Source organism: Desmodus rotundus, chromosome 2 (assembly GCF_022682495.2).
Source record: "Desmodus rotundus isolate HL8 chromosome 2, HLdesRot8A.1, whole genome shotgun sequence".
NCBI lineage: Eukaryota > Metazoa > Chordata > Mammalia > Chiroptera > Phyllostomidae > Desmodus > Desmodus rotundus.
In genome coordinates, this window is record NC_071388.1 from 99,660,663 (window position 1) to 99,675,532 (window position 14,870).

Consider the following 14,870-nt stretch of genomic DNA (forward strand, 5'->3'; position numbering starts at 1 on the left):
AACTGCTGAACACTCAGCGTGGCGTGGGCAGGTGCACTGGTAAATCATTCATCTCAAAGTGGGCAAATGTGTTGAAACACTCTTAGCACTGAAGTCGAACACAATCTCTCACATCTGCTGTTACACTGATACAGATGGGTGGGGCCTTAGAACACTCACCTAGCAGGGGAAACCTGTACTATAAGGGTCCTGCCCTCCAGAAGATAATTCCAATTTTGGGGGGTCCCCCCCATATATATCCATATTAAAATATATATAAATCAAAAAAGTAACAACACTTCTTATCTCTGTGGAGTAAGATCTCTGAATAAAGTACATTTTTATGCCCTGGCTGGTGTAGCTCAGTGGACTGAGCACTGACTAGCCTGTGAACCAAAGGGTCACCAGTTTGATTCCCAGTCAGGGCACATGCCTGGGTTGTGGGCTAGGTCCCCAGTAGGGGGAGCACAAGAGGCAACTACACATTGATGTTTCTCTCCCTCTCTTTCTCCTTCCCTTCCTCTCTCTAAAAATAAATAAAATCTTTAAAAAAATGAAAATTAAAAAGTCAAAAATCACTGGAAAATAATTCTGCATTCCGATCAATTTGAAAAATGAATGTACCCCCCCCACCCCCGCCGGCCATGACCCCTAATTCCAATCTCAAGAACAGACAAACCCCAGAACAGTGATTTTTTAACCCTGTCTATGCATTAAAATCACTTAAAGAACGTAAAAGGTTAAAGTACCAATGGTTAAGTATATAGTTAAGAGTGGTATTAGAAGACTGAGGAAACCAAGTTAATTTTTTAAGATCAAACTCTTAGAAATCTTTTTTAAAAACTGATTTTTGAGAGAGAGAAAAAAAGGAGGGAGAGGGAGAGAAGTAGGGAGGGAGGGAGGGAGGGAAGGAGGGAGGGAGAGGACGGGAGAGAGAGAAACATCAACTTGTTGTTCCCCTTATTTATGCATTCACTGGTTGATTCTTGTATGTGCCCTGACCAGGGATTGAACCTGCAACCTTGGTGTATCAGGATGACACTCTGACGGAGTTACCCAGCCAGGGCTTATTCATCAGAAACCTTTAAAGTCAGAGACTCTTTAGGAACACAGGAACTGCTGGGTGAAATGCATAATCAGAGCTCTCTATCTTAACAGGAGAAAAGTCGTCAGGAATCATCTACGGTAGATGTGGATGTTCCTGAGGCTCAGAGGGACTAGTAAGAATGCAAGAGTACTCGCAAGGAAAAGTGGTCAGGCAACTGGGAGGATCTGAAGAGGAGAGTTCTCGTTTCTCTTTACAATACATATTCTTTTCCAGGTCTGAATACTAAATATTATTTTCGTAAGAGAACAATTTTTTTGTATGTGTTCTCTAGTGACAGATGTGGACAGGAGAGAAAAGCCCAGAGAAAAAGAAAATAATAATTTCAAGACATCCTATTAATACTCTATCTTACCATAAGCTTCTTCAATCAAAGCACAGTAAGGGTTAATGCCAGTGCCGTTTCTTTTGGCTTCTTGTTCTCCAAGCCGCAGGATGTTTTCCAAGCCATTTAGCGCAACCTGTACAATCTTAGAGTCCATGACTGTCAGGAGATCACAGAGTGGCTTGATACAACCCAGTTCTACAAGGTACCTAAGTTAATGAAAAGAATAATTTACTCAAACAAAGCTTTTAATTCAATAAAACTTACCGGGCTGGTGGAAGGGTCACTAGCAACCTGACTAGAGAGATAAAAATAGGCACCCACTCAACCATACAAGGTATCTTATCATACAAAAGAAAAAAAAATCTACAAATAAATGAAACAAAACCAGTTCTCTAGCAGCCAGTTCCATTCCTTTTTCCTTCCACAATTATTGGACTCCAAGAAACCAGAATACTCTCTTTTGAGTATGAGCAACTCATAAAATACAGTAATACCATCTCTTTCTACAGGTTGATATTAGTGAAATACAGCACACTTGGTGGGAGAGCTAGCACATCAGGCCATTCTATTCTGTACACAGAACTCTAAAGAAATCGACTCAATGTTAAAATGAGCAAATGATCAAACACACAGCTCACTAAAGATGCACTGATGGGAAGTAAACATATAAACAGACACTCAACATCGTATTACATGTCATTAAGGGACTGCAAATTAAGACAACAATGACACTACATACCTATTAAAATGACTAAAACCCCAAACACTAACAATATGAAATCCTGGCAAGGACATGGAGCAACAGAAACTGATTTTTTGTTGGTGAGAATTCAAATTAGGATAAACCAATTTTGGAATACAGCTTGGCAGCTTTTCACAAAGGTTTTTATACAATCCAGGAATCATGCTCCTTGGTATGAGGAGCATGATTTACCCAACTGAGATAAAACTTATATCCACAGAAAAACCTATACACCGATATTTACATCAGCTTTCTTCATAACTGCCAAAGCCTGGAAGCAACCAAGATGTTCTTCAATAGGTGAATGAATAAATAAATGGCGGTCCATTCAGATAATGGAGTATTATTCAGCAATTAAGAGAAATGAGCAATTAAGTCATGAAAAAACATGAACTAACATTAAATGCATATTCCTAAGTGAAAACAGCCAGTCTAATAAGACTCCATACTTTATTATTCCAAATATATGACATTCTAGAAAAGGCAAAATTTTTTGTGAAGACAACAGAAAGAATAGTGGTTGTCACAGATTTGCGGGTGGGGTGAGGGAGCAGGTGACTCGGTGAAGCAGAGGGCACTGTCAGGACAGTGGAACTAGTCTGTATGATGCTCCAATGGCGGAAACAGGACATCCTGCACTCATCAAACCTGTGGAACTGCACAGCAGATATAAAGGATGATCCTTAATATAAACTATGAACTTTAGTTAACAACGTATCAGTATTGGTTCACTAGCTCACTAGCTCATTACATTGGTTCATTACATTTTTAAAAATGTAACCAGACTATGTGAGATGTTAATAATAAAAGGAAATTGTACAGCTGAGGGGTGTATACAGGAACTCTGTACTATTGTCTCAATTTTTCTATAAATCTCAAAAAGACTGTAAAAAAAGTCCTTTTTTAAAAAGTAGTTGTATGACTTATTTAGCATTATTATTTACTCAGGAGTGAATTTAATAGTATTGTGCCTAATGTTATTTAAATAGTTCCTGACAATTAAGACTACATGTTCAACGAACAGAGCAGGTCAGTTATCCAGCCTTAAAGTCAACGCTGACTACTTCCCCTTCCTTTAATACCACAGCTTTTAGTCAACCCTTCCTTCAACATACCTGTATAATTCTCATTGTTTTTTTTCTTAAAAAAACAAAAACCAAGCCTCTTTATAATTGTCAATACGTTAGTTGTTGCAAACTTGGAAAATGCCAAAAAACATTCAGAAAAATAAAAGTACCCAGAGATAACCACCACTACTACATTCCAGCTGCGCCACTTACAAGCTGAATGACTTTGGGCAAATTATTTGATCTCTCTGTGCCTCAGTTTCCTCAACTGGAAAAGTGTGGGAACCACAGATTTATTAATGTCTGTCACAAAATCCCAGTAAAATTTCAGAATAGCGGATTAAAGATGAATTATACGTCTGCATTTAAACTTCACTGGACTAATAGGTGAGTCTGCTGAACACCAATTGGTATTTCAGAGACTTTTTCACAATCTCCAAATTGTCCTCAAACTCCATCCTGGCCTGCTCTTTTTTTTCTAAGTGTTTGATTCTGCAAATTTCAGAAAATAAACAAATAACCCCATTATCCTAATATTTTCTGAGTGAAGAAAATCAAATTTTAATTTATGATGACCTAAAATCCCAGTGCCAGGCCTGAAGGCAACAGGAGGAACAGTCATCAAATGATCCCTGCTCTGCTCTTGATGTGATCTCTTCTTCCCAATAAAAATCCTGACGGATCTGATCCTTATATTTACTGACTTTAAAAGTTCATTTAGTTTTGTAACACTGGTGTTATATTATGAAAACCAGTGTACTGAAAACTTGATTGAGGATTAAAATGAATTTTAAGGATGCTAGAAGTGTCCAGAACTTGTATATAATTTGTTAAATGAATAATTCAAAAACGAACTATAAGATTATAGACTAAAATGCTCTTATTAAAAACTCTACCCAAAAATATGCTAATAAGCAAATCCAGAGTTCTGAAGATGTGAGATTTTATTTGCAAAATATATTATCAGTACTTTGTATTCTGACATTAGTCATTTAATGAGTTCTGGGTTCAGAATTCTAGCCATTTAAAATATTTTAATGTAGATTACCAGATGTGAGCAAATAGAGCAGATGACAACTTACTTTCCAAGGACATTAAAGATTAAAAGCTCTGTTTTCAGGCCAGTAGTGGCATCACCGAGTCAACAGGTGCTTACTTTGCATACCTTACAAGATCAGAAGGAATTTCAGGTGTGATTTTCTGATGAAACCTCTGGAGATTTAAAGACCAATGATAGTGGTATTTCACTATTGATGGAAATTTCTCTAAAGAGCAATCTACACCTAAAAACAGAACAGGTGATCAAGGCATCTGGGCTGTGTAGGAGTTGGAAAGCAGTATTATTTTGAGAAAATCCTCAGAAGTTTGAAGTCTTGAAAAAATGACTGGAAAACAAGCACAATTCTATAGTTAAAGTCTGGGAGTAGCCCCTATGGGTGGGTATTTGGAACAACTGGGTAAAGTGAGCACTGGTTATCAATGCTAGCCAGCTTTTGTGATAGAAAAGTATCATTAAGAAATTTTCTCGGTTAGAAATTCAATTCACAAGAATACATTATCTGGAAAAGTGTATTATATTTCTCATATTATATTAAAGTCTCCAACCTGAAAGATCTGAGCTAATTGGTAATTTTACATTTCGGAGTTCCTTTAGGAAGGAGAAATTTATGGGGAAGAAACCCACAAACTCTAGAACAGAGGAAAGTAAGTTTTGAGAGACAGAACTGAAAAATCAGATTTCTTCAGTTGAGCGACAAACTCAGTGTGTCTAAAACCAGCACCCTCAAGAGAGACTTCTGGCCAACATGGAGGTGTAGGTACACACACTGTGCCTCCTCGTACAACCAAAAGGACAAATTTAAAAGCAAAAAACAACCAGAACTGACAGAAAAACTGTATGTTAAGTCCGACAACCAAGGAATTAAAGAAGAAACATTGATGCAGACTGGTAGGAGGGGCAGATAAAGGCAGCCGGGCAGTGAGGACTTGTAGCAAGCAGCAGCTGGAGGACCAGGGTGGGCTATGTGGTGGCAGGCTGTCCCACATTTGTGTACAGATAAACTGGGAGAAACAACCCGGGAGCAACACACACCATGCAACCCAGGGTTCCAGCATGGGGAAATGAAGTCTCAAAACCTCTGACTGTGAGGTTTTGTGAAAAACCTGTGAGGGTTGAGGCAGGGAGACAATCTCCCAGACTCACAGGAGAATTCACTGGAGAGACCCACAGGGTCCTAGAACGTATACAAACCCACCCACCTGGGAATCAGCACCAGAAAGGACCAATTTGCTTGTGGGTAGGGGGAGAAGTGACTAAAAGCCAGCAGAGAGCTGAGCAGGCGGCATTGTTCCCTCAGACCCCTTCCCCACATACAGCATCACAACGCAGCTACATGGGTTGCCCCTGCCCTGGTGAACACCCGAGGCTCTGCCCCTTACTATGTAACAGGTGCGGAGATCAAAAAAACAAAACAAAACAAAACAAAAAAACCCCGGCCCAAATGAAAGAACAGATCAAAGCTGCAGAAAAAGAGAACAACTAAGCAACGAAGAGATAGCCAACCTAGCAGATGCACAGTTCAAAACACTGGTTATCAGGATGCTCACAGAAATGGTTGAGTATGGTTGCAAAATAGAGGAAAAAATGAAGGCTATGAAAAGTGAAATAAAGGAAAATGTACAGCGAACCAACAGTGACAGGAAGGAAACCAGGACTCAAATCAACGGTTGGGAGCAGAAGGAAGAAAGAAACATTCAACCAGAACAGAATGAAGAAATAAGAATTCAAAAAAATGAGGAGGAGCTTAGGAATCTCTGGGACAACTTTGAACATTCCAACATCTGAATCGCAGGGGTGCCAGAAGGTGAAGAGGAAGAACAAGAAATTGAAAATTTACTTGAAAACATAATGAAGGAGAACTTCCCCAATCTGGCAAAGGAAAGACTTCCAGGAAGTCCAGGAAGCTCAGAGTCCCAAAGATGCTGGACCCAAGGAAGCACACACCAAGACACATCATAATTACATTACCCAAGGTTAAAGATAAGGAGAGAATCTTAAAAGCAGCAAGAGAAAAGAACACGGTTACCTACAAAGGAGTTCCCATTAGAGAAAGAAGTATTCAGAGTCATGAAAGGCAAGGACCTCCATCCAAGATTACTCTATCCAGCAAAGCTGTGATTTACAATGGAAGGGCAGATAAAGTGCTTCCCAGATCAAGTTCAAGGAGTTCATCATCACCAAGTCCTTATTATATGAAATGTTGAAGGGACTTTCAACAGCACCCACCATTTTCCCCAGTCATCTGTGACTTTTCCCTTTCCTTTGTTACCTATAGCCTGCCACTCAGTCCTATAGATCCTGCTTTCCCATACTCAATCCATATCCCATGCAACAGCTACTATCTTAATCGTGGCCATCGCTGCACACTAAACTACTGCAATGGCATCTTAATTGCTCTCTTTTCTCTCCTCAAAAGACCATCTTCTTTATTTCACTTAGTCCTCCCAAGACAGACCTTCTAACCCTATAGCAAGACTGATCTGCCTCTTCCAATAACATTTACTGTGCATATTCCATCATACTTCTCCTCATGCTATTCTTGCTCCTCTAAACAACTGCCAAATCTCTACCTAAATGCTAAGTTTCACCTCTTTCATGAAACACTCTAGTTCCAGGCAACATTCTTTATCCCTCATTCTTAAGAACAAACAGTATGTGTATATTTGATTGTATTTCACACAGAATTATGGATATTTTCTAAGTTATTCTAACTGATTATTGCATCTAAATCTTGTCTTCCTGGCAAGAATGAGCAGAAGCCACATAGATATCTTCTTCAGAAACAAAGTCAGTTTATATTCTATAATCTGGACTATATCTTTGTAATAATCTTTTAAGAAAACTTCATCTAGTTAAAAGAAACTGCTAGGATATTGATAACTAACTAAATTATTATAAATAGCTATGCCAGATTTTAAAAAGGGGTAGTAACCATTCTACTCTCCTCCAACAGAGCAAAATATCCTTGAATGCTTTCTGATGAAAGCTATCACAGTACTTTAGAAAAGCTTAAAAAATATGTATATGTCCAGTTTAACCATTTCAATTAAGAAAATAAATTCTGTACACCTTGTAGAGACGATTAATAATTATAAATCTGAATTTGAACATAAAACTATTAACTGTTCAAATAACTTCTATAGTACCGCAATTACTGCCATCTGGTGGTGGCATACTTATAATCATAGTACATACATTAAGTCCTCACTTAACATTGTCAATAGGTTCTACCACTTTAAGCAAACCAACATAATAAGACCTATTTTACCATACTCTCATTAATATAAACAAGTTTCTACACTACAACAAAACATTATTCAATGACTTGCTATACCTCAGAACCAGAATCTTAGAGGTAAAGACCTAATCTCATACAACATCACGTGGAAAGTCTTCCATGAATAACCTGTCCACAATGAATTTTACAGAAACAGCTACTGCATGTGTTCACACCCATCTTACCTCTTATTTTCCACACCTGATCAATTTCTGATATGTTAGGATTACTTTATCTTTTCATTTTTAAATTCTCAACAGAGCATTAAAAATTGGCACTACTTCAGTGACTGTTTAACCTACAGAGCAACAATGTGAGAGGTAGTGTTTCCCCAATAGTACCTACATACGAGAAAGGGGCTGATGCTTTACCACTCATTTGAAACCATCTTCCCCTCATCTGAATTCCCCATAAAGAAAGTTAAAGTAAGTTAAAAGTCTAGGTTCCATTTTTTTCTTTGTCACTACTGTTTCTTTCTATCTGAAACACTTAATATCCCTAATTTAGCATTTAATTATACAATATTCCTGAGGAATTGATTCCTCCCCATATTTATTTTTTCAATTACAATTTAAATTCGATATTATTTTGTATTAGTTTCAGGTGTACAGCATAGTAGTTAGACAATTATATATAATTTACAAAGTGTTCCCCCTGATATTTCCAGTACCCACCTGGAGCACACATAATTATTACCATATTATTGACTATATTCCTTATGTTGTACTTTCAACCCCATAACTATTTTGTAACTACCAATCTGTACTGCTCAAATGCTTCATCTTTTTTACCCAGCCCCCTAATCCCCCTCCCCTCTGGCAACCATCAGTATGATTTCGGTATCCATGAGTCTGTTTCTGTTTTGTTTCTTTGTTTATATTGATTGTCCTTTCAATTCCACATGTAAGTAAAATCATACGGTATTTGTCTTTCCCTATCTGACTTGTTTCACTTGGCATAAAACCCTCTAGGTCCATCCATCCTATCACAAATGGCAAGATTTAAATGTTATGATCCCTATTCATGTTTATGCCTTTTCTAGCCATTAAGATTATAAGCTGCTACCCACCAGGCCATTTAAGTCTCAAGCTAATACAGATCTCTCTCTTCACTGAATGCTGTAGTACTTCGGGAGACACTTGCCTCTACTGAATCTGGCACTTTAAGATACACCTCTCTTCCACATCTGGTCAATGAAGACATTTAAACTAAAAATAGCAAGAGTTAACTACTAAAGTTGAATTCTAAAGATTCTACAAGTAACCTTCCAGACTACTCAAGATGTTTCTGACCAAGCAGCTCCAGAGTAGGCTGAAACCACCCCTATAATTATTTCTACTGCTCCAAACCTCAACCATGCCTTACTTTTCACATCCCAGAATTTTTTTCAGCAGGAAGGAATGGGAAAGGTATAAGGAATTAAATCTATATTTGAGTCTAATTATGAAACCAAAACCAATCTTCCAAGAGGCTAGAACGAGCATTCTTAATTGGGAGACAAATATAATTTTTCCTTCAATTTGTAAGATGCTGGCTAGTCAGTCAGTCCTGGCTAGTACTTACTTGATCTGTTCAGCTGATCCTCCAGAAGTTGCATTTGTGATGGCCCAAGCTGCTTCTTTCCTTGTTCGAAACTCAGCAGTTTGTAATATACTAATGAGGGCTGGAAAAATGTTGGCATCTATCACAGTCTGAAATTAAAAAAAAAATTAAATGGAAAGGGAAATTATAAGATTTATAATGTCTAACCATTATGCTGTACACTTGAAACTAATACAAAATACTGAATGTAAACTGTAATTGACAAACTAAAAACACTTATAAGAGTGTTCATGAAATTAAGCCTAACTATAACTTTTCAGCTGGTTTCACTAATGACAATCCTCCCCTGTTAAAAATAAATTACAAGGACTTAAGTCCTCACTATCCCTAAACCTTCTGGCCACACTTGGTATCAGTAACACCCTCCCTGGAGTCTGTGCCCTTATAATCTCCTAGTTTCCCTCCGAATTTTGTCTTTTATTGTCCTCTCTTGTTCCACCCCCAATAAATTATAAAAGTTCAATTCTCTGTTCCTCTGCTTTTTTCATTTCTCTTACAGCATGCACCCTGACATGCGCGCGTGTGGTAGCTCTCTGGTACTCCTTTCTCACTCGACCGCAGCCCAGGATGGCCAACAGCTGACTTTAGGTCTGCTAATTGCTTCAAACACATCATCTGCCCCCTGTATGTGGTTTCCTTTCAAATCTCTCTAGTTTGCAAAGGCTCTCTTTGTCTGTCTGTCTGTCTGTAGGTATTCTAAATTCAGTCAGTCACCATGTCTTTTACATTTTCAATTTAAAATGCCCTGAGCCCACCTTTTCCTTTCCTTGAGCACTGCCACCATCCTGTTCCAAGCCATCAACTCCCATCCAGATTACCAGAACAGCTTTCAGTCGGACAGAATGTTTACTCAGTCTCTCTCATACACTGACACTAAAGTAGTCTTCCTCAAATTACTTTTCTTTATGTTTCCCCTTAGCCTCATATCCGATATCAAGAAACTGAGTAGTTCTACATAAGAGACTGGTGATAGCAGGCACCCAACTGCAGCTGAAATCACCTCATATGCATGCTGCCGACGTCAGCCCCTGTCAGCACTCTGTTAGGGGATGACTAACCTACGTTTTCCTTGTTAAGAACTTCTTCTATTATGCCAATGAGGAAAGTAAGCAAAGTTTAACGGAAAGGCACTTCATCTTGGTCCTGTCATTTACGAGAGGTGCTCTTGAGCAAATCATCTTATTTTTCTGAGCCTCAGTTTTATCTATAAATGAGAATGTTAGATTAGATGACCTCTGATTCCACTCAGCTCAAAGTCTCATAAACTGTTTTTCAGTCTGTTGTTCCAGCCTTTCTCATGGCCTATGCTGACCCATTTGGCCCACTGCTAGCCTTCCACTTGGGCTACTCCTCCACCGATATAAGGACAAAAGGACACAGCAGATAACTAGTTAGAGAAAAACAGGTCCCCAAAGGTTCATGGAAAATTTGAAGCAATCCAATACATGAGTCCACTAGAAAATACATATTTTACTTGGCAAGAGTAAAGCTAATCTGTTTAGCATCAAATCTGACAAAGCACTGCAAGGATATAAGACACTATTTCACTATCTTGGCAAATCACCAAATAGTAAAGGCAAAGGGAAATACCAAGGTCTAAGTGTAAGTTCAAAAGCTGTAACTTCTTTAAAGTAGATTTTTTTAAAAAAGAAGTAGACTGACCAAATAAGACAACCTTAGAAGTTAGCGGTGTCCAAGGCAATAATGAAAAAAAAAATTTTTAAGGCTGACAGAAAAAAAAATCTTACTTATCAATAAAAATTAAAGACAGGGGCTATAAAATTACCTGGATCTGGGCCCTATTTCCTGCTGTGATATTAGATATTGTCCAACATGCTTCCTTTTTGATAGATTCCTTTGGGCTACTCAGCAAATGCAATAAACTCTGCAGAGCTGAGCAATTCAAAATTACCTAAAAGGAAAAGTTTGAATATTTTACTTATTATACTGATCCAAACAAAAATAAGCAAAGTTTAAAAAACTCTAGGTTAAGAAAAATAAAAGCAAAGAATATTTTCCCTTGAAATTTTACACTAACTGTATACGTAAAAAAAATTCACTGCTAGATAGCATTAGTTTCTAACATTATCAAAGCAGTTTCATTGTACACATTCTCAACTACTAAGACCGTACTTAGCGAGACACACTTCATTACTCACCTTCCTATTCCCAAAGCGTATTAAAATGCCTTCGGATGGGTAATATATCAAGATGCCAGAAATTGAGAAGTGGTCTCAGATTTTTAAGTCCCGCTCCCTGGCAGTCAATGAACCAATACAGACTTAATGAAGTACACCAAGTGTTTTATAACATACAAAGATAAAAAGAGTATGTCCCTGCTATCAAAAATTTTACATAGGTGAAGGAGGTAAGATAAATACACATGAAGGAGATCTACTCTACCAAAAACTAAAATCATATAGTTGTTATCACTAAAATAATAGGTGGCAGGCTCAAGAATCAATCACTGAATAACAGAATAGATAGCTGGTCCAAAAGCAAATTCAGTTATTTATAAAGAATTTATAATTATAAGTATATATTGAAGTTATAAAGAAGTTATATTTGTAAGTATATAATGAAGTTAATCTTTTTTCCTACAATAACTGGTGTCTTATTCACTAGAGGGTACTAGAATCAAGGGGTTAATTAATTGAAAACATTTTTAAAAATCAATACTTAGCCCAGTTACCAAATAAATTTGCAGCTGGTTTAAAAAGTAAATATAAAAGGCAAATCATAAGACAGAAGAAAAAATATCAGTAAATAGCTGGTTTTGGGATAGTGAAGGACTTTTCAAGCATAAAAACAACCAAAAAATAGGAGGGAAGAGCAACAGATAAGAGAGTTGTTATCTTTAAAATGTAAATTGGTAAGAGTAAATGAAATTTGAATAAAAAGTGATCTCACAAGTAATGAAAGAAATGCAAATTAAAAGGAAGCCTTTTTTCTGCCTATTAACATAGCTCAAAAAAATAAAACTTTGGTTAAACAGAGATAACCTTTATAAGTAACAGTATATCTCACAAAGTAATTTTTAAAGTGCCAAAACATGGAGTCTGGAAAATAAACACATCAGAAGTAAAAGATAATACCTAGGGAGAAGCACCCTATTTTGCTGTGTATGATGCGCTCCCATGTATAATGTGCACCCACATTTTTGGCCCAAACTCTCAAGAAAAAAATCTCTCATTTTAATTTTTTAATTCAATTTCTTTATTTATATTTAGAAACATAACTGACTATCATATTCCAGGGTATTATCTTGCATATAGATATCATTATTGCTTTCTGGAGTTACACTTTTAATGTATAAGCACAAATAAAAGAATTAAAAACATTTATATAGATATGGATTAGTACTACCCATGTATAATGTGCATCCTTATTTTCCCCTCAAAAATTTGGTCAGAAAGGTGCGTATATACCTGGCAAAATACGGTAGTCAGGAAAAGGCTTCATTGAGAGTTGGGGGAGAATGCTTTTAAAACAGGTAAGATTTCAAAAGCAAAGAAAAGGACACTGCAGATAGAAAGGCTGAAAATGAGAAAATGCCCGGATAGGCTACCACAAAGTATCAAAATAAAAAAAACATTAACACTGAAGTTAACAAAGAAGGGTTTTCTGTATCCTCTAAATTACTAGTAGGCAAGAAGGAGGAGGAGGAGGAGGAGGAGGAGGAGGAGGAGGAAGAGGAGGAGGAAGAGGAGGAAGAGGAAGAAGAAGAAGAAGAAGAAGGAGACTAAAATCTTGAAGTACAAGTTCCTTAAAGTCTTTCAAGGTTCTTTAGCTCATAGGCATCAAAGAAGCTTGTTTCTAAGAGGAAAATAAATAATATGAATAAGGTTATATCAGGAAAGATGAAGCTGTTATTAGGGAGAATAAACTGAGAGGGATAAATGCTTAGGAGAGTAAGAAGATAAATCAGGTGGGTACAGCAACAACCCACGTGACACAATAAAATAAGACATGGATCTGGTAACAAGAGAAATCAACAAGACCTGGTGATTTACTATACAATGTGTGAGAGGCAACGGAGACGTCAAATATGACCGCAAAATTTCAAGTGTGGATAAAGAGTTGTATCATTAATTGCAATGGGAAAAATCAAGAGTTGGAACATGCTTTGTGGGGGAAGAAGGTACACTGTGAGAGACAAATGTGAGACATGCAAGCATAAAGATCTAACAGGCTACTGGAGACATGGGACTAAACTTGAGAGAAGTCAGGACTAGATGTATAGATTCAGAACTTCATTCAATAAATATTTTTGAGTCCCTTTACATTGTGTCAGTAACTATTAGATTATAGAGGCATAAAAATGAACAAGATTGACAGTGTTCCCCCCCAGAAGCTTATAATCTAGTAATTAAGACAGTTAATACAGTGTAGGATGGTAGGTGCTATGATGGATGAAAACAAAAGGAGTACCTAACTTAAATTAAGAGTATGAGAGCAAACAAGGCTCCCCCCCCCCAAATCAGTGTTTTGTCATACCAAGACCTGAAGAATGACAAGCCAGTGGCCGAGTGCAAATACATGTAAGGTTGTGATCAGAGCAGGGGGGGAGTGCTATGTGTTAAAGGGAAGACAGCATGTGTTAAAGCTCAGAGCCGAGCGTGGTCACAGCTAGTTCAGGAAAAAAACAGCAAGAGTATAGAGTATGGTGTGGGAACGGGAACACAGAAACACTTATTTGAATAGCAAATACATGGAAATAGTTTAAAAATACAGAAAGTATAAAGGACAATATACTTAAAAAGCCTCCCTAACCTTCCTGTACTCCAGACACCCAGTTCTCCACAGAAGCAGCCAATATTACTAGTTTCCTGTGTATCCTCCAGAGAAATTTCATGCTAACATAATGTACATTGTGTTTTTCTCCTTTCCTTCCTGCCCCTTGTTCTTTTTGGGGGTTTATTTTTGTGTGTTTAATTCAAACCTATATTTTTATTTTCTAAAATGTTGACCAACAGATCACTTTGTTACACATGTGTACCAATGAAAACAAAACGCAAAGAGAATCCCTGCCATCCCCACAAAAGGAATGGCTCCTTTTCTAACATTCTTTAATAATATGCATTATACAGTCCCTGCGCCTCACCAAAGGGGGCAATGTAATAAATACACTGGCTTAGTTCTCACTGTTCAGCAAGGTCCACCAAATACTTATTATAAGCCCTCTCCTTTCTGGATTTCTCCAGGGTTTTCTTGTTCTCCTCTCAACCTTCGAGACAGTACCGCTAGATAGGGCACTTGTCGTTGTCGTCGTCACAGCTGATCATTTTTCTATAGGAGACCTGACTGCACAGACAGTACGTGGACTTGTTCAGTCGATGGGAAGGTTTACTTTAGCCTTGGAGCGTTTCTTCTTGTTGGGGCCTTTGCTCTCTTCTTAGATATTCCTGAGGTGATATCGTCATGATCATTAGCTGCATTCTCCAGGTTCTCAACTATCATTGTTATGCTGTCAGCGAGACCTCATTACTGGGCTTTTCTGCTTGTGCGACTGTCTTGTTCTTGGACTTATCCTGGCTGGCTTTGCCACTATGGCCAGTGGTGTCACTGATCTCTTGGTGTGCCTCAAAGAGTTCCACATGACTGTCCATCTGACTGGTCCTGTTATCTACAAGCTCCACTACCTGACTAACAATCTGGATCTTCTTGTCACCCAGCTCCTGGCTCCAAATCAGGGCTCTCTGAATGCAGT

General features: G+C 37.8%; 1 protein-coding gene and 1 non-coding gene across 2 annotated transcripts in view; both read right to left on the reverse strand.

Moving 5' to 3' along the window:
- The window catches only part of KPNA1 (karyopherin subunit alpha 1), a 70,421-nt gene that overhangs the window by 6,027 nt on the left and 49,524 nt on the right, over positions 1 to 14,870 (reverse strand). The window contains exons 11-13 of the mRNA XM_024578223.3: positions 10,947 to 11,072; positions 9,122 to 9,249; positions 1,440 to 1,618 (exon numbers count right to left, since the gene is read on the reverse strand). Coding sequence (XP_024433991.1) covers positions 1,440 to 1,618; positions 9,122 to 9,249; positions 10,947 to 11,072 — 433 coding nt within the window. The remainder of the gene's footprint in view (positions 1 to 1,439; positions 1,619 to 9,121; positions 9,250 to 10,946; positions 11,073 to 14,870) is intronic.
- Positions 3,702 to 3,845, reverse strand: LOC112320738 (small nucleolar RNA SNORA79). The gene has a single exon (XR_002976449.1). It is a non-coding gene; the product is annotated as a small nucleolar RNA SNORA79 (small nucleolar RNA).